At 42.6% G+C, this 22,941-nt stretch overlaps 1 protein-coding gene across 38 annotated transcripts in view; it reads right to left on the minus strand.

Moving 5' to 3' along the window:
- The window catches only part of ABI3BP (ABI family member 3 binding protein), a 323,405-nt gene that overhangs the window by 273,021 nt on the left and 27,443 nt on the right, over positions 1 to 22,941 (minus strand). For 37 of the 38 annotated variants that reach the window (XM_075907515.1, XM_075907462.1, XM_075907414.1 and 34 more), the window contains exon 1: positions 8,746 to 8,933. The exons of the other annotated variant lie outside the window; for it this stretch is intronic. In XM_075907515.1, coding sequence (XP_075763630.1) covers positions 8,746 to 8,824 — 79 coding nt within the window. In that variant the 5' untranslated portion in view covers positions 8,825 to 8,933. Of the gene's footprint in view, positions 1 to 8,745; positions 8,934 to 22,941 lie in introns of those variants that run through there. 38 annotated transcript variants of the gene reach the window in all.

The raw sequence follows: 22,941 nt of genomic DNA on the forward strand, positions 1-22,941 counted from the left end.
GAGCAAGAAGCACTCTTGGCTTAAAGTCCAATGACAGATGTCTCAGCACCAGAACCCCAAGATACAGGGAAAATAAATTCAAAAAGCTTTTATTTAATTACAACTAGAACTTAACCATAATAACTATACTAGTAAGAGTAGTAAGAATCATATACAAAGCTGAGAGAAAACTGTACTGGTAATAACATCAAGGAATCAGGTGGTACCTTAAAGACTAACAAATTTATTAGGGCATGAGCTTTCATGAGATCTGAAGAAGTGATCTGTATCTCACGAAAGCATAAGCTCTAATACCTTAGGGATGTTAAATATTGGTTCATTCTTTCTGGTTACTTGACTATTCTATAGTCCCCAGGAGTGGGGCCAGCAGCCTGTGCACTCTAACCCCACACCTGAGGAGCCCCCCTACAACTCTGTGCTTCTGCCTCTGTATCAGAGGCAGCAGTGTGAGGTGCCAGGCGAGACCTGTTGAAGGAGGAGAGTCAGTTTAAAAACCAGCTCCCCTCATGGACTGGCTGCCTGTCACCTAGCGCTGCAGCCTCTGATGCGGGGTGGCAGCAGTCCCTGTCCAGGGGTAGGAATCTGAGCTTCTGGACCCGGCTGGAGCCAGAATTGAGACGGGCTACCTGCCCGCCTGGTTCCTAATACACTTGGAATGCAGAGCTGCAGTAGGGGTAGATCCCAGATCTAATGCAAACCAGGACTGAGCCAGGCGGCCAGCCAACCTAGCTCCTAAAACACTTTAAATGCAGAGCTGCAGCAAGGGTAGGCTGCTGACCAACCTGCTAACAAATTTACTGGCCGGGGGGAGTTTATAGTATTAACCAATAAGCTTTTGCTTATCTGTTAATCAGATACACTATTACATCCCTAGAACATTTGTTAGTTTTTAAGTTGTCATCAGACTCCTGGTTGTTTTTACTGAAACCTCTTCTGACAATGAACTATGATTCTATCAACCATCATAAGCAGTAAGAATGAACTGAGAGGGGCTAGGGAGAAGCTCTCTCCTTTATGGCATGCAGCAGCAGAGGATGCTTGAGCCATCCAATGAGTACTACTGAGAGGAAAAAGTTTTCAATGGCCATGCACTGGGCACACAGACACTGAGGTCTTGTCTCCATTACTGGTAGATCAAGGCTGTGGTGAACAATCCCCAATGGTTGACTTAGTGGGTCTAGTGGGACCCACTAAATCAACTGCAGATCATTCTCCCCTTGACTCTTGTACTCCACTGAAATGAGATGAGTAAGGTAAGATGAAGAAAGGGTTTCTCCCAGTGACTCAGCATGGTGTTATTCATGTAGCTGGAATTATGTATCTTAATTGACTTAACCGCATACAGTAGACCTGCCCTAAGAGTTCAATGTATATATGTAATCACTCAAAGAAGAACTAAACTGATTAATAAAAAACAAAGATTTGATGTGAAGTATTTTTCTGCATGTTCACATCTTGTTTATCTGTATGGCGTCTAAATGTATCTTTTTTCCTTGTTTAGACTTGAATTTCAGTAAGGAGTGAATCAATCCTGCCAGAACACATTCAATTGCTTCAAATAGGTATAGCTTTCTTGGAGGTTTTCTTTAAAAAACAAACAAACCGTACCTAACCACAATTATCTGTTATCCAAACAATTTCCATGCTCAATATCATAGAAAGGAAAAATTGTATGAATAATAAATATATTACTCTGAAGAGAACTGGACAGAGAAGATTTTTCCTTAAGCAAGTTTAAAAACAAACAAAACAAAAAACCCTGTATTCCCCAAATCCATTGCCAAACCTTTACACTTGGAGTAGTTCCCAAAATATTGTGTGAACTCATACAGAAAATGTTTTTTTAAATTGTTGCCATTTACAGACTCGCAAGGCAATGTTATAATTTCTGAATTAGGGCAGTGATGGGAGAATGTTACAATTTCTTGCTTTATTTTTCAGACATATGCTTCTCTTGAATAGGTTTAAGGACACTGCAAAAAGAAGACAGTTACTTTTTCCTGAAACTAGTATTTTTCAAGATGTACTGCTTATGTCCATTCCACATTAGGTGTGTGTGTGTTCACAACATGTACCGGTAATTGTGGAATAAGGGGCACTGGCTAGCTCCCCAAAGCCTCAGTTCCTTCTTGCTGGAAACTCCAACAGTGGGGAAGGAGGGTGGAACATGGAATAGACACGAGGAATGCATCTTGAATAACACCAGTTACAGAAAAAGTTATCTGTCTTTTCTTCTTTGAGTGCTGGCTCATGTCCATTTCATATTAGGTGATTCCAAAGCAGTACCAACAGAGGTAGGTAGGAGTTCACAGATATACAGATAGCAATACACTTCTGCTGAACACAGTGTCATCTCTGACCTGCTTAGTAATGGTGCAATGGCACCATGAACGTGTGAACAGAAGACCACATCATGTTTCTGGATGGGAATTAGGGATGTTAGATATCGTGTAATTGAATAGTCGTGTAACCACATAAAATATTATCAGTTACATGACTATATGATAGTCCCGGGGGTGGGGACAACAGCCAATGGGAGCGCAATGGCTGCCAGCCCCACTCCTGGGGAGACCCTGTCATCCTGCGCTTGCCTCCCTATCAGAGATGGGGAACCAGTTTAAAAACCAGCTTCCCTCACAGACCAGCTACCTGCCACCCTGAGCTTCTGCCTCTGATTCTACCTCCGGTTTGTGGGGGTTCCAAATTCTCCACGGACAGGCTGCTCTACACAATGTGGAGCAGCCTCTGTCCACGGGGAGCGCGGATCCCCAGCGAGCAGAGGCTGCTGCCATTAAGCAGCTGATGTCCACAGTGGGCCCCAGGCTGGCCCAAATTCTTAGCAATTTATTTATACTTTTTTTTTTTTTGGAATAAAGGATCCTACTGGGATTTCTTCCAGAACAAACAATAGTGCCATTTCTGTAGCATTAACATAGGGAAACTATTTCATACAAGTTTATTTAACACGTTAAAAAGTGACTAATTTGAACTGCCTCTGAATGGGTTTTGACGCTTAAAGAATCTGTTTTTAAAAGCAGTCTCTTGAAAGTACTTACGTAATATATGGGAAATTAACCCATTTGGTTAAGATTATTGCAGTACTTGGATATGGTATTTTCATTATTTGTTCAAATAAATACATTTCAGGAGGATATTTTTCTCCATTATAATTTCTGGCCTTTAATCCTGCAGCTATCAAAAGAATGCTGTTAGGGGAAGCCCAATGAAAGTTTTGAGACTAACATTTGGCAATTCTGTTTCAACGACGACTGAATACACCATAATAAATGTTCATTGTTCTTAACTGTTTGACACAATTAAACAAATACATTCTAAGGATTCATCTCTGGTTAGGAGCAAGTATTACAAAACATAACACGGCCAACAAATTTAGAGTGGGTAAAACTAACCTCATGCACTTTTTAAAAGTTGACTGTAAGAAGTTGGGAAAGGTACAGTAAATACACTGATCACTCTCCAAAAGCTGCCTTGTAAAAATAAATAAGGTTACTTCAGTATATGCCCTTAATATACCCAGAATAGTCTTCATCAGTTACAACAAATATTTCCAACATTGCAAACACTGAGGTTATCTGAGGTAACTGCCATGTTTTTAAGCGTAACATCTGCATACCCTTTTCTATTGCAGTACCACTATACTTTCCCTATTAGCTCCCTCTGCAGACAGGAACATGCATAGAAACTTACCAATCCAGGTGCCCTCAATAAGTCTGTGAACCTTCTGAGTAAGTGAGTATTAAGTCTATCTGTTACCCTGTTCTTCTGTACATGGCACTAACAAGGAAGGTGAAACAGGCCAGAAGTGATTACAATTAAAGCATCAGGAATGCAGATGTATACCCTGCAGCCGGAAGCTCAGAAACCCAAAGCAAATTTTGTGTTGCTCTGGTGTAATGCAACCGTAAGGTCATTTTAGTTTATAAAACTGAGTAATCTTCAATTCCTTTCATCTCTAATTTAAAAAAAACATAGGAAGATAAATGGAAACAGCCAGAGAAAGTGAAATTATAGGAAATAGAAGAAGGAAAAAGAATAAGAATGATGGTCATTGAATGCCAGTTTTGTCTTTACTGTAAACTAGCCAGTCATCTGGGAAAGTAAAAGGATAAGGAAAGGCTGACCTGAATTTCTCCGACTAAATAGTTTCAGATTCTAACCAGACTGCCTTCCTTTGCAGTCTGCAAGCCAACAGACGGTTGGCATTGTTTGTTAAACACAGCATCTAAGGTGCTCAAGAGATTTTATTTCTATGCACATCTGTGCTGTTCACAGAAAGCTAAAACAATACTTTTAAACAACACTTTGGAACTGCTATAAAGTGAATTATTTCAACGGACAGACCAGGGAGAGGAAGCAAAGGGGCGGAGCACGCAGGCAGCGGACAGCCCAGACGCGTCTGGGCTGTCCGTTGCCCTCGGGCTCCGCGGATTTGCTCTGCTTTGCTCCCCGTCTCCCTGGTCTGCAGACCAGGGGGACGGGGAGCAAAGCGGCAGGACACGCGGGCAGCGGACAGCCCAGACACGTCTGGGCTATCCCGCTGCCCCCGTGCTCCTCGGCTTTGCTCCGGACGCCTGTGGTACAGCAGCTGGGGCGCTGCCGGTTGGTCCCGTAGAGCCGCTCTGGGCGCTACTGGACCAACCTGACAGCACCCCAGCTGCTCTGCCCCAGGCGTCCTGATTCAGCCACTGCTGGTCAGTTTCAGCAGCGGCTGAATCAGGACGCCTGGGGCAGAGCAGCTTGAGTGCTTCTGGGTTGGTCCAGTAGCGCCGAGGAGAGGCGGTGCTACTGGACCAACCCAGCAGCACCCCAGCTGCTCTGCCCCAGGCGTCCCCAAGTCATTCACTGCTGAAACTGACCAGTGGCTGACTACAGGAAGCCCCTGCCCCGGGCTTCCTGGAATCAGCCGCTGATCAGTTTTAGCAGCAGCTGACTTGGGGATGCCTGGGGTTCTTAAGTTGAATCTGTATGTAAGTCAGAACTGGCGTCCAGATTCAGCCGCTGTTGAAACTGATCAGTTTCAGCAGCGGCTGAATCTGGACGCCAGTTCCGACTTACATACAGATTCAACTTAAGAACAAACCTACAGTCCCTATCTTGTACGTAACCCGGGGACTGCCTGTAGTCAGTACAATTTTATCAACACAATTAGTCAATAAGGGGCCACTCTGAAGAGCTGAAGTGGGGGTAGCTCTCGGGGCTAGCTGGAGCCAGGACCGAGCAGTCTTTCCTCACGCCAGCTCCGGGAGCCACCTGCTCTGCATTTTAAATGTAGTAAGAGTTCTTACTACATTTAAAAAGCAGAGGCGCAGCGTCCCAGACCAACACAAGATGGGACTGTTTGGTCTTGGCTTGGGCTGAGTCCAGCAGCCACTATTCATGACGGCCAGGACTGCCCAGGGCCAAAGCAGTCCCTGACCACAGCCAGCCCCAGCTGCTGTGAACAGGGGCTGCTTGACGGCAGCAGCCCTGTCTAAAAAAGGCTGAGTTCCCCACTGGGACCCCTGCATACAGCAGCTGCTTCTGGAGCAGTCTCTACCCATTGCAAGCCTTGGCCCACCGCAGGCAGAGGCTGCTTTGCAGCAGCTTCCCCTCTCCTCCTTCTCCCCTGCCCCCTGCACAGGCTCCTGTCCCCCCCACCCCCCCCTGCTTCCTCTGAGAGGCAGCAAGAGCTGGGAAAGAAAGTGAGTAGTTGAGTATTCCACTCAATCTGAGTAACTGACTACTTGCTAACATCCCTTACATTAACTCCACTATATATTTGCCCAATTGTACAACCGACTACATAAAAAGCAGTAGTGAAGTACAAACTAAATTGCATACAATGACTTCTTTATACTGTTCTTTAAACTGAAATGTACGCTGAAATGTAAGGATAATACATTTATATTCAAATTAATTTATTTTAAAATTATTTAGTAACAATGAAAATAAGCATTTTTCAAGTAATAGTATGCAATGCCATTTTTTAATTATTTTTATGTCTGATTTTGCAAGCTAGTATTTTTTAAGTGAGGTGAAACTTTTGGGGAAAACAAGATAAATCAGACTTCTGGAAGGGATACAGGAGTCTGGAAAGTTTGAGAGTCACTGTTCTAGTGCATGTGCACACAAAGGCAGAATTAATGTGACAACTTGTGACAACTTTTCCCCTGGTATTTCTTTACTTTTGAGTTCTTGACTCTACAAACTTGAAGTTCTTTTGATGTCCTGTTTTTGTATGTAATTATGTAGGTTTTCAAGGCATTCCTCCAACACTGCACTAACTTTTGGAGATGAAATACTTAAAGTGAGTGTTTGTTAGCAGGACAACTCCAGAATGGCAAAATGTCTGGCAGTCTCAGACACTTCTCATCATTTTAGTCTGACACATGCCAATGGGGTAGCAGCAGATAAGCATCCTTGAAGAAGGAGCTATGATGTGATCCAACTTCACAAAAGGCATATTTGAACATGACAGTCTTTCCATGGCTCTGCAAACCACTGACATCCAAAGGTTTTGTTGGCTGCCTTCCCTGCAGCTGCAAGAGGCAAGATTGTCTTTCCTTCTTGGACCACTGAAAGGAAATCCCACTGCATGAGGCCAGGGATCAGTATATTTCATCTCCTGGAGAGTAGACTCAAAAATTGGGATTAAAAGATTTATACTGTGAATCTACCCCATTATGAGATAATGAATTTGTTTGGAGCATCTCTCAGGTAATATGAAACTGATTCTACTATACTCTACAGTAGGAGCATCTCTGGAGTGTCACATAAGTGCGCTCTTTGTGACTGACTGAACAACACAGGAGAAAGTTTTCATTTGAACATCATGGATTGTTGTTACGAGACAGAGTGAATCACCCTAATAAAGAAAGAGAATTCTTCCACACTTCTGTTACTTTATAAGAGCTTAAAATCTAATAATCAGACTGCTCATTTATGGAAACAAATAGCATTTCTGCTTGACCAGAACTATGTAACAAATATCTCTCTTTGTATCCCCAGAGAAAACAACCCAGGAACCAATGTACAATGTGTCCAATACAACAAAAATAATCCTCTGAAAAGATAACTGCAAGGGTCAGAAACTGATGTACATTTGCAAAGGGGAACCCTTTCAAAAGCCAGTTAAACAACATGAACCTGGCATTTCCACCTGCAGCTTCAATGCGAATGACAAGTGCAACTGTGTCTTTTACTTTATTACAAGTCCAGAGATTACATCCTATGAGTGTAGCAAGAAAAATGACTCTTTGAGTTTTGCCAGAACTTTAAACACTATCATGGTTATCATCCTATCAAAATGAGCAGAAAGTTAAATAATACTGTCTGCATAATGTGGATATTGGAAAATCTCCATCCTCCAAAAGCAGACAGTACATACTTGTAAATACTGTTTAGCCTTGGTATGCTAACACACTATGTCTGCTGAGGGTAATTATTTTTTACTATTGTAAGGATACAAAAGTTCTAGTGTCAACTTACACAGAAGGGGTGGATTCTGTGTGTGCATGTATGTTCAGGAACTAATGGCTTAAAAATCTATTTGTAGCTAGCTGTACTTTTATATCAGCAAGGAGAAAACACAATCCATTTGTTGCTTCACTATTATTCTGTAGAAACACACTTGCAAAAATCTCTCTTGAATTCCAGGGTGTTTGAGGGCTCCAAAAAGCAAGACATTTTCAGAGGAAACTTCTAATCAGAAAACTAATAAGATGTCTTTATTTTGGGATAAGCATTGAGTCTTTCTCTCCTCTGAACACCCTTTTTACTCCCCCATCTAAGGTATGTCATACTCCAGAATATCCTCAAGGACGCCACTTTGTGGCACAACATGGCTCTAAACAACTAAATTATAAAAGAGGTACAACTTCTTCTGCAAACGATGCTGAGTGCAGCAGTCTGCAGATATAAAATGTAACTACAAAGCACAGACTGGACTTATATAGGCATTTCTACAAAGCGGAGGGCTGTACATGCAGCACATGAACTAGTAAAGTGAAGTGCTGCTTTAGTGCCAAGATGCTAAAAAGTACTTCATAATCTAGATTTAGAAATGGTATTTTAATCTCACACATCATCTTTCTTCTTGCAGCAATAAAATACTCACAAATGCCAATATTACACAAATCTAATTAACAAGGGAAAAGAAAGGGTCTCTTCCAATTTTGCAAGATTACTTCTAAACTCCAGCAGAGGGAATATTTAAACAAATATTCACATGACCTGGGTTTTTTTTTCATGTGGAGTGCATAGTTTTGAAATACAGTCTCTTATTAAATCCCATTTTTCTCTTGAAAGAATGCATACTGTAGAGGTGAAGTACAACACTAATAAGGATGGATATAATTGAAAAGCATAGAACATTTATTCCAAAACAGGAATGAAATCCCCTGCCAACAACTTGGGGTACACTCAACCCCATTTCCTTGACGATCTTACCACAAACTTACACAATATTATCTAAACCATCATACAAGCACTAGAATTAGTTCTCCTTGTTGCAAGGCAATTCTTACTGGATTCACAAGCTACAATGGATATGTTCATGTCTTTGCTTCAGTTTAGTTTAAGGGTTTTACACAACTCTCTCTTGTACCTGGATTTTGCCCTGCAGGCTGCTCTTCTCTTACATTTATCTTTCAGATGTCTTTAATCCTTCCTTACATTCTGAAAGCAAATTTGTATTGCAAAAACAGACATTTTCCAAAAAAACACAAAGTTTTCATAGCTACTTGCCTCTTGGCAATTTCTGAGCATTTCCCAGGTTTAGTGCAATATGTCCACAGAAAAGAAGAAAGACCAGTCTTGATATCATGGTTATAAACCCAAACTTGCACCGTGAATGATGCTGATGGGTAGCACAGAACAAGGTACTGCAGCTGCAGTTAAGTGAACTGTTCTTTCAGTGGCAGAAGCAGCAAACTTTGACAGCAGCTTAGTTTACAGTGGGAGGGGAGAAGATGACATCACACCCTCCTACCGGAAAAGGAAAATTAGCATTAAAATGATATTATCAGACTCCAACTGCAATAGACTTCTGGTTTTTGTTATAGGTTCTTTCAGCCTCTCAGGCATACAATAGATCAACATGTAATCACTTATATTTCAGGCAAAGAAATCACACAGATGTCAAAATTCCATTAAAACTGCCCTGGAAAGCTAGACTGGGAGACATATTATTACACTGCTTTGTCCAAAAAGGTGGAACTGCAAATGTAAAATTAAAGTTCTACATTATCCAGAAAATTATATTATCTTATGGATTTCAACATTTTTGACCTTAAGATCTTTAATAATTTAGCATGATTTTGGGACAGATCCTGCTGTCACTTTTGATCCGAATAAATATGGACTTAATTGAGCAGAATTTGACATCCAGTATTTATAAAGGATCTGTCTGTAAGACTAAATGCCACTGCCCATTTGTTTATTTTACTTTGTCCGCTATAAAAACATTTTACATTTTTGCTTTAATGCAAGCTTGAGAGTTACAAGCAAGCTGCAAAGCTGAAGCTAAGAGGAAGCTAAATTCCTGTGGGAGAGGAGATAAAACAGTAGGTAAAGGCCAAATTCTGCTATAATTTATGCCAGTGAAAATCAGAAGTTAACTCCATGGAAATCAGTGGATTTATTACAGTTTTAAACAGGTATAAATAAGAGCAGAATTTGCTCTAATCGTTAACAAATTGGATAGGGGGTAGGGGTGAGGGCTGAGGGAGGATTTCAAAAAGGAGATTTCAGAAACGAGGAATCTAACAAAAAAGGCCCTAAGGTCAAACAAAAGGAAATTAAAATTCTCAATTTCTCCCTGGAGGCTACTTTAGCATCCCATAAATGATTTCCTAATCTGGATGTTTACTTTAAAGCCTAGTGAGGTACATTCGTTTTTAACCTGACATGAGGAACTCTTTCCTCAGTCCCATCACACTACAGTTCAGATAAAGTAGCAAACTGGAAGTTACTATTACAGATAGAGCCAAACTAAAATACCTGGATGCAAACACTCTCACACTGTGCACTTCGGGAAAATTCAGATCCTGGAGGCTGGAGCATCTTTCAGAAGAAGTATGAACATTAAGAACAGATGCCTGCAGCAGATGAAATGTGGGTGAGACACAACGGTGATACACGTTGGCTTCAGAGTTGTGGACTGGGCATTTCTCAACACCGGTTGGTAAAATAATCCACAAAAGAGCAGCACTGATACCACTCCTATATGCAGCCGCTCATCTGATTACTGGAATAAAGTATACAAATGTTGTTTTGAGGGATTAAACATGAAAGGGGGAAAACCGTATTGTTAATAGCAGAGAATTCTTGAAACTTCAATCCAGATCTTTAGTTGTAGTAATGCACTGTAAGCAGAGAAAACAGAACCGGATGCTCAGCAGTATCTTGCCTTTTACTTTTTTAAATCTAAATATATAATTATGGGAAAATCCTCTCTGAAACACATTCTAATTTAAACTGTTATAAAAGGGGACCAAAGGCCTTTTAGGTGATGGTTAGTATCTTAAGGGAAGCTACTACTAATATTAAATTTTGCAATGTGCTCTCTATAATGCTGCAGAAACAGGGGTAGACAGCATCAATTTGCCTTGCAGTCTGTCCTCCTTTTCACACTCATGACACTCCACTGGCCAATTGTAGTGATTTATTATAAGAAAACCAATATTAAAACATTATATACTGTAATTATCTAATGCAATGTGTTTTATCCTTTCACAGAAAAAATAATTATATTCTTGCTCTTCATTTAATCTTCTGCTCCTCACATGCTTCTCTGCTGCCAACTCCTCTTCCCCTACTCCTCAATCCCTGCACATTTCTCCATCACTTGGTTCCCTTCTCTTTTGTACCTGCTGCTCAGCTATCTGGACTTCTTCTTGGCCATACTGCCTTCTCCCTCTGATCATTCCTGCAGCTAGTCACTCTGATTAGCTGGCTCCTGTTTCATTTCCTCCTTGTCTTCTGTAGAAGTGCTTATAATAGATGCTGTTACAGTTTAGTAACTACATGCAAGTGTCTAAAAGGAGGCCAAGTAGGTATAACATACATGCTGTGGATCATAAGGTAAAAAGATACACTCACTTAGGTTTTCTCTGACATACTACAGTTCCTCTGATACGGTCCTGTGTGTCTAAGCTGTCCATTCTAGGGATGTAAAATCCCAGTTAATCAGTTAGCTTAAACAGTAAAATCAGTTAGTTGAAGCATTAGGTTTAACTAATATTAAACTGGATAACCGACTAATGCAGGATCTGGATTGGGAACCACTCCAGCCAAGCACGAGCAGCCCCCTATCCCATGGAGCTGGGGAGCTACATGCTCCCGGTTCCTAGTCCCTGCCTGAGCAGCCACTGTCTGCAATGGGCCCAGACTCCCCGTGGACAAATCTGCTCTTTGGGGTATCCGAGCTCTCTGCAGACTATTGCAGGCCCCCTGTGGGGCTGGAGCAGTCCCTTGCCTGGGGAAGGTGGAGAGCTGCTTAAGTCCCCGCCAGTTACTGGTTAACCAGAAGCGGTAAGCATTACCCATTTAGCACATACTTTGTATGATTTTGTATCTTCCTTTTGCAGGAAACATTTTTGTCACCAAAACACCCTCTGCCTTTCCCTTTCTTTCACACAAATCTGTACATGTTATTGGCCACTGTTTACAGCAGTGATGGGAAGTTAAACATGCAGCTCTGTGTTCTGCAGACAACATGTATCTCTATGGCTATATATTTCAGCAGAATCAGCACGATTCAATTCACAGAAATAAAAGAACTGGACTATCTATCAATTCATGTGGAACAATAATGAAACTAAAGTGCCTTAGATTTGCTTTCAACTCCACAAACTACATGCTTCATCTTACTAACATACGAGAAGCAAGAAGGTTAAGGTAAGATTTGGCATTCGGATACTATTAGACAGTGCATTAAAAAGGTAGGATAAGTATTCCACATGAGAAAAGTCAAACTCATATTATGAGTTAACTGAAGTTCCCCTAACTCCCAGTCTTAAGCCCTAGACGGAGTTGACAATTAAGTACTTAAAAGTTCACTTACTTACATAAGTAATGGGCAATCTGGGAAGCATTAAACTTTTTTAAATGTACATAAAGATTATTGTTGAGAGTTAGGCTAAAGTTCAAGATGGTTTTCATATTATCTAAACCAGGTGTGGCCAACCTTAGCCTGAAAAGGAGCCGCAGTGTACCAACAGACATTGCCAAAGAGCTATAGTAATTTGTCAGTTCCCTTCAGGTGCCTCCTTTCCCGTCTCTAGTATTTTTTGCCCACCATCAGCCCCATTGATTACTGCCTCCTCTTCCTTCCCCGCGCCTCCTGCCCACTGCAATCAGCTCTTTTCATGGCACTCAGGAGGCTCTGTGGGGGAGGGAAGGAATGAGAGTGCAATATTCTTGGAGGAGAAGGTGGAGCCAGGAGTTGAGCTTTGGAAAACTGGCACCTGTAGCTGCAGCCCCAGAGTCAGTGCCAGAGCAAGGGACCACCCCTGATCTAAACTAATTTATCCATCATCCTTCAATATTCCAGCAAACCATATTCTAGCAGCTGACTCAGCTCTTCATTATTCTGAGTTAGATAAAAGGGAGTAATTCGATATAGAATTATAGAAGTCTACAACTAAAATAGACCTTAAGAGGTCATGTCCAGTCCCCTTCATTCATGGTAGGGCCAAGCACCATCTAGATCAGGGGTTGGCAACATACAGCATGCGCGCCATAAGTGGCACGCAAGATTATTTTCAGTGGCATGCGCAATGAACAGATTCCCCTCATTCTTCCCCCTCCACACACACAACAGGGAACCCATGCTGGTGATCCAGCATTTCGTCGCCCCGCAAGATTGGAGCCTGCGCCAGCTTCCTGCGGGGGTGGAGGGGAAGCCCCAAGGCTCTTTGCCAGATCCAGCTTGTGGGGAAGTGCATGCGCACTGCTCCTCCCCTCCCCACAAGAAAAACCAGAGAGGAGCTCATGGCAGGAGACCAATCGGGGCACGTAGTGGAGAGAGCCGCTCCTCCCCCGCTGCTCAGGAGAGCGTGGACCAGGGAAGGAGGGTTAAACCTTGGCACGCCACTTCAGAAAAGTTGCCGATCCCTCATCTAGATCATCCCTGGCAGATGTCTGTCTAACCAGCTTTTAAAAATCTCCAGTGATGGAGATTCCACAACCTCCCTTGGCAATTTATTCCAGTGTTTAACCACCCTGACAGTTAGAAAGTTTTTCCTAGTGTCCAAACTAAGCCTCTCTTGCCGCAATTTAAGCCCATCGCTTCTTGTCCTATCATCGAAGATTAAGGAAAATAATTTTTCTCTCCCTCTTCTTTGTAACAGCCTTTTAAGTATGTGAAAGCTGTTATGTCCCCTCTCAGTCTTCTTTTTCCAGACTAAACAAACTCAATTCTTTCAGTCTTGCCCCATAGGTCTAGACCTATGATCTAGACCTTTAATCATTTTTGTTGCTCTTCTCTGGACCTTCTCTAATTGTGCCACATATTGCACCACATCTTTCCAGAACTGGACACAATACTCCAGTTGAGGCCTAACCCACATAATTACGTACTTATGTACAGTTGTTTCATAATGTTTGAGGCAGGAAGGGGGGGTTGTAAATGGATATATAAAATGAGATTCTGTCTTTTCTGTGTCAATGTTGACAATCTCTTGATATTTTCTAAGAGTAGGGCTTTCTTCCCATTTCTTTGCTAGAATTTTTCTTCCCTTAAGAAGGCAGTATACCAATTGGCTTCTGCTGTCTCCCCCAAGATGGCTGCACTTCAGTGGTGCTATGTCTGTTTGTACAGAGCCTTGGGAACTGTTGGGATAAAATGCACTATATAAATGTTAATTATAATCATCTTTCTCTTGTGGGTGACTCAGTTATTGGACTACTTATCTTTCTTGTAAATCTGTCACAGGATCTTCTGAAAGCCTTCAGGAAAAGAGAAATGCCAAAAAAGCACTGAATCAGATGTAGTACTAAAAAAAACAAAAAACCCCTTAATCCACTCCTTCTGTGAGCTTTTCATAATTCTCCTCTCCCCCTTTACTTATTTTTAAGTCCTCATCTACACTGGCTCTTGAAAACAAAACTTTTGTCATTCATAGGTGCTTAATAAAGCCTCCTTTCCCCTCCCCCCCACACCTAACAAAAGGTTTGCTATGGTAAGTCGCAGTGTGAACAGCTCTTTGTCAGCAGGCATGCTCTCCTGAAGACAATGCAAAGCTGCTCATAGGGGGTGGAAGTATTTTGTTGGCAAAAAGTATGTATAGCTAATAATCTGCTATTGCTATAACCTTTTTCATCCACATCTACCACTTTATTCAATGAACTTCCGCTGCAGTGCATTCCATAGGCTGACTACATGCTGAGTGAGAGACATTTCCTTTTGAAGAGCACTAATTAGCAGCATGCTCATACCATTCCATGGTACAGCAACATGGGATTGCACTGAAATGATTTTTGAAGTTCCCAAAATACTCTGTATATTTTGTTGGAGGGCTCAGTCTCTGCAGGCTTCTCCTTCACTGCTGAATCATTACAGTGACAAACAAACCACTTTTCATTCAGCTCTTAAGGGTCAAGCTGATAAGGCATGCAATTATCTTGAACATGTATAATAAGTCCTGAACATTGTTATAGGGGTGACCAGTGCCTGAGATGAAGGCTGGTTTCGTCCTGGTATTTCAGATAATTAGTTGAAGGAGAATGACAAAGTCACTCCTCATAAGTTCCTTCAGGGTCTGTACTGCAGAACTCCTTCCAAGCACATATCCTCTCCAGAACTCTTTCCATCAAACTGCTTATTGACTTTCAGCAAACTTAGCTGATTTAGTGATTATACAGAATTGAGGAATAGGCAGGAGCAAGGAGCATAGAGTACAAAGCATTGAGTCTACAGAAGCAACTTCAGATAAGATGTCTGGCATTTATTACCACACAAAGAAAGGATACAACACTTCTGCTTTCTGTTTGATGGTAGATTGCAACATGGCAGGTAATAATGAGGGTTTTTTATGTTGCAAAGAAGAAGGGATGCCTGTCTTTAGTTTATAGCAGCAGCAACACCACACTTCAATGATGGATCTCTAATGATTGATAACTCTGGGTATGTCTACACTACAGCATTATTTCAAAATAACATGTCGAGACACAAAATGCAATTCAAAATAGCATTTTGCTATTTCGAAATAGCACGTCCACACTGATTGGATGCTGAATCGCATTTAAGGCCAGCCAGAACTGGTTCTGGCAGGGCATCAGGTCAGGAGTTACCTTGTGTGGCTGCTGCCTGAGGCTATCTGAGGCCTGTGCTTAAAGGGACCCTCCCCCCCCCGGATAGCCAGTTCTCAGGTTTCCCTGCTTGCTTGCTTACCTCACTGAGGGACAGCAAAGCATATTTTCTCTACATGCACTGGTTGCCCTCACTCAGGACACCACAGCACTCTGCAGCATGGAACCGGGGCCGCCCCTGGGCACTCTGGTGCTTCTGGATATGTTGCTGTGAGCCTGGCAGCGCAATCTGCAGGCAGTAACAGTCTCCCTGGTGTGCCCCACTGGGGCTTGTGGCTCATTCCTCCCTCACATCCTTCCACTTACCCCTTCCTAACCCCCCTTCCTGCTGTACAATAAAAGACATGTGTTCATTACAACAAAGTCTCTTAATTGAACAAAACTGGGGTTGGGGGGAGGAATAAAACTGAGGTGAGACTAGGGAAAGAAGGTGGGAGAGGGGACGAAGGAGGGTGGGAGAGGGGAGAGGGAAACCTGGAAGGAGGGAGATGGCAGGGGGAGGCAAGGGGAGGAAGGGGGAGGAGAAGCTCAGGGTTGGGGGTCTCGCCAGCCCAACTGTCTCCCAGAACCGTGGGTGCGGGAGCCGTGGCATCCCTGGTCGTGTAGGGAGGGTGGAGAGAAAGTAGTGGGAGGGGGAGAAGGAGTGGGAGGAGGAGCGGTAGCTGGGGAGGCAGCAGGGGCTGGAGAGGCAGCAGGCAGCACACTCTGCACCATAGTCTACAGGTGCTCGCAGACGGCACAGCCCTGGACAAGCTGCTCCCACCGGAGCTGCAGATCTTCCTGCACCCAGTAGTTGAGGGTGTAGTGCAGGGCTCGCAGTGCCCCCAGGTGCTCCTGCTGGTACCCCTCCACTGCACGGGTGGGGCTGCGGAGTCCTCGGGTGCGGGATGATGTCCCAGGAGGTGTGATGCGCCCTGCACTTGCAGCTGCTGCAGCTGTGGAGAAACAAGAGAAGTGGTCAGTTATCCTTGGGGACACAGTGGGTGAAGCCCAGTTCCCCTCTGCAAGGCAAGGACGACAGTTCTCCACACCATCAGAGCCGATGTGCTTGCACAGAGGCCAAGTTCAGGATGTCCTGCTATTGCAGGGTGTGGGAGCTGCCCCAGGACTGCATCCATGCCCCAGTGCAGTATATAGTGTGGGGGGAGAGGCGGGGAGGGGAGGAGATGTCCCCTGCCTCTGTGTAGAGGGGGCTTGTGGAGGGAAGGAGTCCTGCTGTGTCCCACCCCGGAGTCAGGAGCATGTCATGTCTCTTCACACACGCATGTGGCTAACAGGCCAAGGCCCCTGTGTGGCAGCCAGCTGGGGTCACGTGCCCAGGGGTGGCATGGCACATGCTCGCACGTGCAGAGGTTGCTGAGTGATCCGTGGTCGGCAAGGCCCATGTGTGCGGTTCCTGGTCTCCCTCTCCCGCATAAGGGGACAGTGATGGCACTTACATGTTGTTGCCTCTCCAGATGACACTGGCAACAGATCCGCTGGGACGGCTCAGGGGTCGTGGCTGCACGGCGCACTCCAACCAGGCTCCTGAGGCTCCTGGCCCTCCTCCTCCTCCGTGCTCTGGTCAGGGCCCTCTGCCCCAGGGTCGATGACCACCTCAGGAGCACAGACCATCCCACCCCCCAGGATGCGGTCCAGGGCGTCAAAATAGGGGCAGCTCTCTGGGTCTGTCCCTGGTTGGGAGTTGCCCCCTGTGGCCCTGGCATAGGCCTGCCGCAGCTCCTTAATTTTCATCCAAACCTGCTCCTGGGTTCAGATGTGGCCTTTGGTGGCCACGCTGGCAGCCATCCACCTATAGACGGCCACGTTCCTCTGTCTAGTGCAGAGATCATGGATGTTGGAGGATTCCCCCCAAACCTCAATCAGATCCATGATTTCCGCACTGGATCTGGAAGGCGCTCACGTTCTTCAGCCACTGGCAGGCTCCTGGGAGCTCAGGGACTGGGCCCGAAGAGCGGTGGAGGGCTGGCTGGCACTGGCTGCCTGGCTCATGCTGGGGCCACTGGGTCAGGGGCAGCGAATACTGGCTCTGGGCTGGCAGGCCTGGAGCTGGCACAGACACTGTGGCCAGACTCTATCCCTTTAAGGGCTCTGGGGTGAGGGGGAGGAGAGGAGTTTCCCTGGTTGGGGCCAGAGTGGCCAGCAGGGCACCCTGGGAAGGGCTGGGAGCCCCCTTTCGAAATAGCCCCCATTTCCAGTCTACACTGCGATTATTTCGAAATAGCAATTTCACAATACGCGCTATTCCTCGTGGAATGTGGTTTACCAAATTTGAAATAAGCCCTCCGCTATTTCAAATTAATTTCAAAATAGCGGTTGGCTTGCGTAGGCGCTAGTAGTTATTTTGAAATAATGGCTGTTATTTTGAAATAACTTTGCTGTGTAGACATATCCTCTGATATTTGCCAAGTGACAGATTTCTGCACAATTTTCTGTGATACATTATACCATACTACATAACCAATGTAGTCAAACTTTTCTTCAATTATATTCATAGGACCTATTCATTATGTAGGGAATGGCTCACTTTCCTTTTCTTTCCCATTGCAGCCCAATCTCTGGATTCAAGCACAGTACCAAACAGTTCCTAGTCAAAAATTTTATGAGGCTTAATTCATCTGAACCAGCTACTTCAATATCACAACTTTCAATTTCTTCGTATTAACAGTGATTTGTAATACATTTTTCTGTGTCTTATTTTTGTAACTCTCTTATTATTTGACTTTTGATTGTTATTATTTCCTAACACCCAACAGTTTTCCCTCACTAAATGTAGCTTTCAAAACTAGTTTAACACTAGAGGGCATTCTCAAGATATTTTTAGTCAGTGCAGACTCTTCTGTTCCCTAATATTCCAAAAGATTATGCATATTCAAGATTACATTGCACTGTCAGCCAGATAAAACCTATTAACCTTCCTAGAATCACAAGCAGGAGAACTGTTAATGCCAATGACATCTGTTGCAACAGTTTTTGTGCATAGATCAGTAAGTTGCACAAACAAAATTTTCCCAAAAATTTTACATACACATTTGGTTTTCATTTTGTTCTGAGCATGCTGCAACTCAGAAATTCATTTTTTTCACAAAACGTTGTTTTTGGCCACACACAGATTAAAAACATGTGATGCATAAGATGTCACTTTATGTAAAACACATAAACCACACTTAGATGTTCAGTGTTGCAACGTATTTCATATTTAAATACCTGTTGGGACTCCTGCATGCACCCTTATTAATTCAATATATCTCTTTAAGATTAGGTTTGGAAGACAAATGGGGAGGGCAAAGAGCCAGTTGGGTCAGAAGTCTACTAATGAAACAGATCCATTCAAAGTCACCAAGTAAGACTGCAACTCAAGTTGATAGTGACTAAAGATAGTTGCCCTCTGATAACTATTCAGTGATGTATGTGGAAAGCATCTCAAGTCCAATTTCCAATGAGCAAACATACACACAATGGCAACTAACTGCAATTTTTTTGTTTCAATATGCAGTCTCAAGCACAATCACCAAGGACAGAACTGAAGAAGGGAAGGGAGGCTGAACTGCTCTCTCCTCTCTCCTGATCCTCTGTGTCAGAAAAGAGGCATGCTGATGGGGCAATGTAGAAAAATGTGCATGTGCCTTACATATTTGCTGAATAAACAGAAAAACAGTCTTCAGAGATGTCAGTTCAGCGTCTTTAAATAAAGACATTGTATAGTAAAATTCAAAGCTGACATACATTTCATGATGCCTCACTGAAGTTAGTGGTACTGCACAAAATGTAATCTGGCACCGTCTAGGGATAGCAGGTGCAGGGTTAAACCACAAACATTCTTTGTCCCCCACTCAAAGGTTCTGACACTCAGCCAGGGACAGCACTGAGAGAGGCTGGAGTAAAATTACAAATAAAACATATTGTTCACATTTATCAAGTGCAATGAGGAGCTCTCACAGCAGACGTGGAAAGAAACAGGTTTTGTTGTTGGTTGTTTTTTGTTTTATAAAGAGTGCTTATTCTCTGTAAAGACGTGAGTCTTAACCTAACTAAGGTTCTTCCATAAAGAAAATTATTTCCTTGGCCACGATGACAAGATATGATGAATGTGCACAGGGACAAGAGAGAAGTAATTCATGTATGTTGTCTTCCATTATGAGTCACTTTGGCCTATAAAATATCTTCCACGGAATTCAGATAATGGGCTATAATGGAGAAGAATCAAGATCAGTGGGCTTTAGTAGTTCAAAATGCTATAAATAATTTTGAAGCAGAGCCACCAATCACTACTGTATATACAATATAAGCAGCTGGAACACAATATGAAGTGCCCCCTTCACTTGAATGAGAATAAGATTATGTCCAAAAGTCAAAAGTTACACTATCCCCCAAAAATGCAGTAGATGAAATATTTTTGACTGTAACAGCTCATGACTTTCAGTTTTAATTACCATCGTCTCTTTACTCGAGGGACAAACACAAATGTTTTACACTATGCATGTGCTTAAAATAATAGTTCATACAAAGTTTGCTTGAGGCAAAACAAAAGGATTTCATTAAAATTAACAAGTGCAAAAGTAACTTATAAAAATTAAATGTCCAATATCCCAATCTCTGCACTAAAACTGGTCTTATCAAATAATTGTGCACAAAAGCTCCAGAATGTATACATTCAGGGCAAAGCATGATGTTATCTGCAGAGCAAAAGTATTTTGTTTAATATTACATGTGCAGTGAATCTAGATAATCTAGTAATTAAATAAAAGATAATACATAGTTTGTATTTTGAAGTACCTTTCATCTAGAGTTAACCTAATATATAACTGGTTAACCGACTAAGCAGGATCCCGGGCAGGGGATGGCTCCAGCACAGCTGGAGCATCTCCCAGCCTGTGGGATTCCTGCTTCCAGCCTCATGCGGGGACTGGGCTGCCGCCACTGGCAGCTTCTAGCCCCAGCATTGGGGATGCTTCCAGGCGCTGATCAATCATTACCCGGTAAACATGTCCTGGTACCCATTCACATCCCTACTTTCACCCAAGAATCTTTAAGTATTTGGTGATATTTCTTTGAAGATCATGTCATGTCTATTGTAAATCTAATACTCAAAAATCATGCCAGGTTAACAGGTCTAGAGACTCCATTTTACCAACGGACTGGAACATTACCACAAATAGTAAAGCAAGCTTCTCCTTACTGTCTGCCATTATGTTTCACTCAAGATGGACGGCATTATCTCTAGAAAAGAGTTCAGTGCTCAAGTCTGTTCAATCCTTGGTTTATGTAGAAAAGTAGCCAGTAATGTCAGCTTCCAGTTTTATATATAAAGCAGACTCCTGCTTTGTGAAATAGGATGAATAGTGTCAGCGCTGGGTGTCTTGAACCTCTTTAGAATTTGAATGTCTTGAAGAAACCATGAAATCAATACATATATGGCCAAAAGTGCAAGTTTGCAAGGGCTTGTAGCATTTGCAAAACCTGAGAGCTGCTAGAATGGGATGGACCTGGAAATGCAGTCTGGAATATAGCCAGATATGGATGTACATTTTGGAATTTCCCTGTGTATATTTTTTTGTTATAAATGAAGGGATAGAATGTTTATCTTGCAATATCAGCATTTGTGTTGTTCTTCATGAAGTACATAGGAAGGACAAACTTGCACAAAATGATCTGGACATTACTAGATCCTTGTAACTAGGCCAAATTTTGAAGTCTCTACTCAATTTTTAATTAATCTTTACTCAAGCAAACCTTATTTTTGAAATCAAGAAAACCATTCTTTCTGGTGAGAGGTGTTTGAGGTGGAGAGGGAACCAAAAACTCTTGGGAAGACCTGCTTACTTCCAGCTATGCTGATTGATGGCAGAAATTTGGTTGGAAAGCAACAGCATCTTTTCTCTTGGCTCCTTTCTATTTCTGCTGGAATCATTCTGCCAATAAAATTTCCATTGGCTGGTTCTCACTGTGGCTGCTCAGTGGCAGCTGTGAATGGGGATACAATGCCACATTATATACCCTTTTAGCCACATTGTTGCATGGTGTTCCTCTACTTTGCCTTCTCCGACACAGAGTCTAATACTGTGAGTCAAAGTAAAAACTGTTTGCTGGCAGTGTGGCTTAATTACATTTTGAAAAGGAAAAAAAAAAACCACCTGTCTCATACAATAGGCATAGAACTATTACTGTGATATATAAAGTAATGCAAGTCATTCTTCCACTTTAATTCCACAAACAACTAATCCATGTATTTCAAGGCGCATTTCAATCTCAAGTTAATAAAATTCATATTTGCCAAGATTAGCAATATTTTTCTGGAGATAATTCTCTAAGCAATCTGAGTATTTACCTACAATTCCTAGGCTATCAGCACCAGAGGAATGAGCACACATATTCTGGTGATTTATATACTATATTAATATCTCAATTCTCAGGGTTGAGAACACATAAAACTTGCATACCCATCTGTTCACCATTAGAGAGAAAGGATGAAAGTCTAATGTTTCAGATGGTATACATAAAAGATATAATCATGTTCTTACATGTAAAATCCAATGTTTATTAAAGATGTGACAATTAATACCAAACCCTTACATTTACAGCCCTTTGATCTCAAGACTCCAAAATGCTTTACTAGCAAGTAATATATCAATGAAACACAATCACTTCTGAGAAGGAGGGCAACAGGCAAGTGGGCAACCATTGCAGAGTATGTACACTTCACAACACAGGAGGAAGGAAAATTCTGCCAAAGCTTACAATAAATTAGATATTTGATTTTCCCATTCTCATCTGAAAGTTTACAACAAAAGTCAATGTAAAGCCATTTAAAGATTTTGATTCACTCAGTCACAAGCTTTGCCCATTTTACCAGACTCTGAACCAACTAATACCACCTCTAGCAAGCTAGAAATAAATTATTCTTTGTAGAAGTAATGACTTCCAGAGCTGCACAGATTGGGAAGGCATCAGAGCGGTTTTGAGGTCTGAGCCCTGGGAACAAACTAGGGCCATATTCCTGAATATACTGTTGTGCATTATATGAGCCTGGATTTCCCTATATTTAGCTTCCAAATCATATTTCTGTTATATGTGGGTGTATTGCATGGCCAACTCCAGTAGGCCAGAACATTTACACTGTCCCAAAGAACCATAAAACATTTTTGAGAATACTCTTCAATTGATTAAATTCTGTGTGATGGGGTACAGTCACAGAAGACCAGTTGGGGGCTGCTTCCCTGTGTGCTGACAAAACCACTCATGCTTGCCATCTTGTTCTTTGGAGCTTCTCACCATCCTGTCTTGGTGGGCCAGATCTCCTGGTCTCCCCCATACAAGGTACAGAACTGAGATCCCTCACTTCATTTGCATAAATGCATAATGGCGCTTTTTCAAAAAAGCGCCATTTCGAAAATAAAACCGCAGTCTAGACATGGTTCTTTCAAAAACGGCAGGTTTTCTCGAAAGATCCTGTAAATCTCACAGCACCTTCCTTACTGGAAATTCTTCCTCCTGGAATCTGCATATACTTTCTTCTTCTAGACGCTCTCATTCATCAGCTCCTTCCCCACACATTGAGCAAATGAAAGGGAAGTCTTTTTAAACCAATTCAACTGGTTCTTAATTCACCTCCAGGTGTTCTAATGAGTA

This window comes from Pelodiscus sinensis, chromosome 1 (genome assembly GCF_049634645.1).
Source record: "Pelodiscus sinensis isolate JC-2024 chromosome 1, ASM4963464v1, whole genome shotgun sequence".
Taxonomy (NCBI): domain Eukaryota; kingdom Metazoa; phylum Chordata; order Testudines; family Trionychidae; genus Pelodiscus; species Pelodiscus sinensis.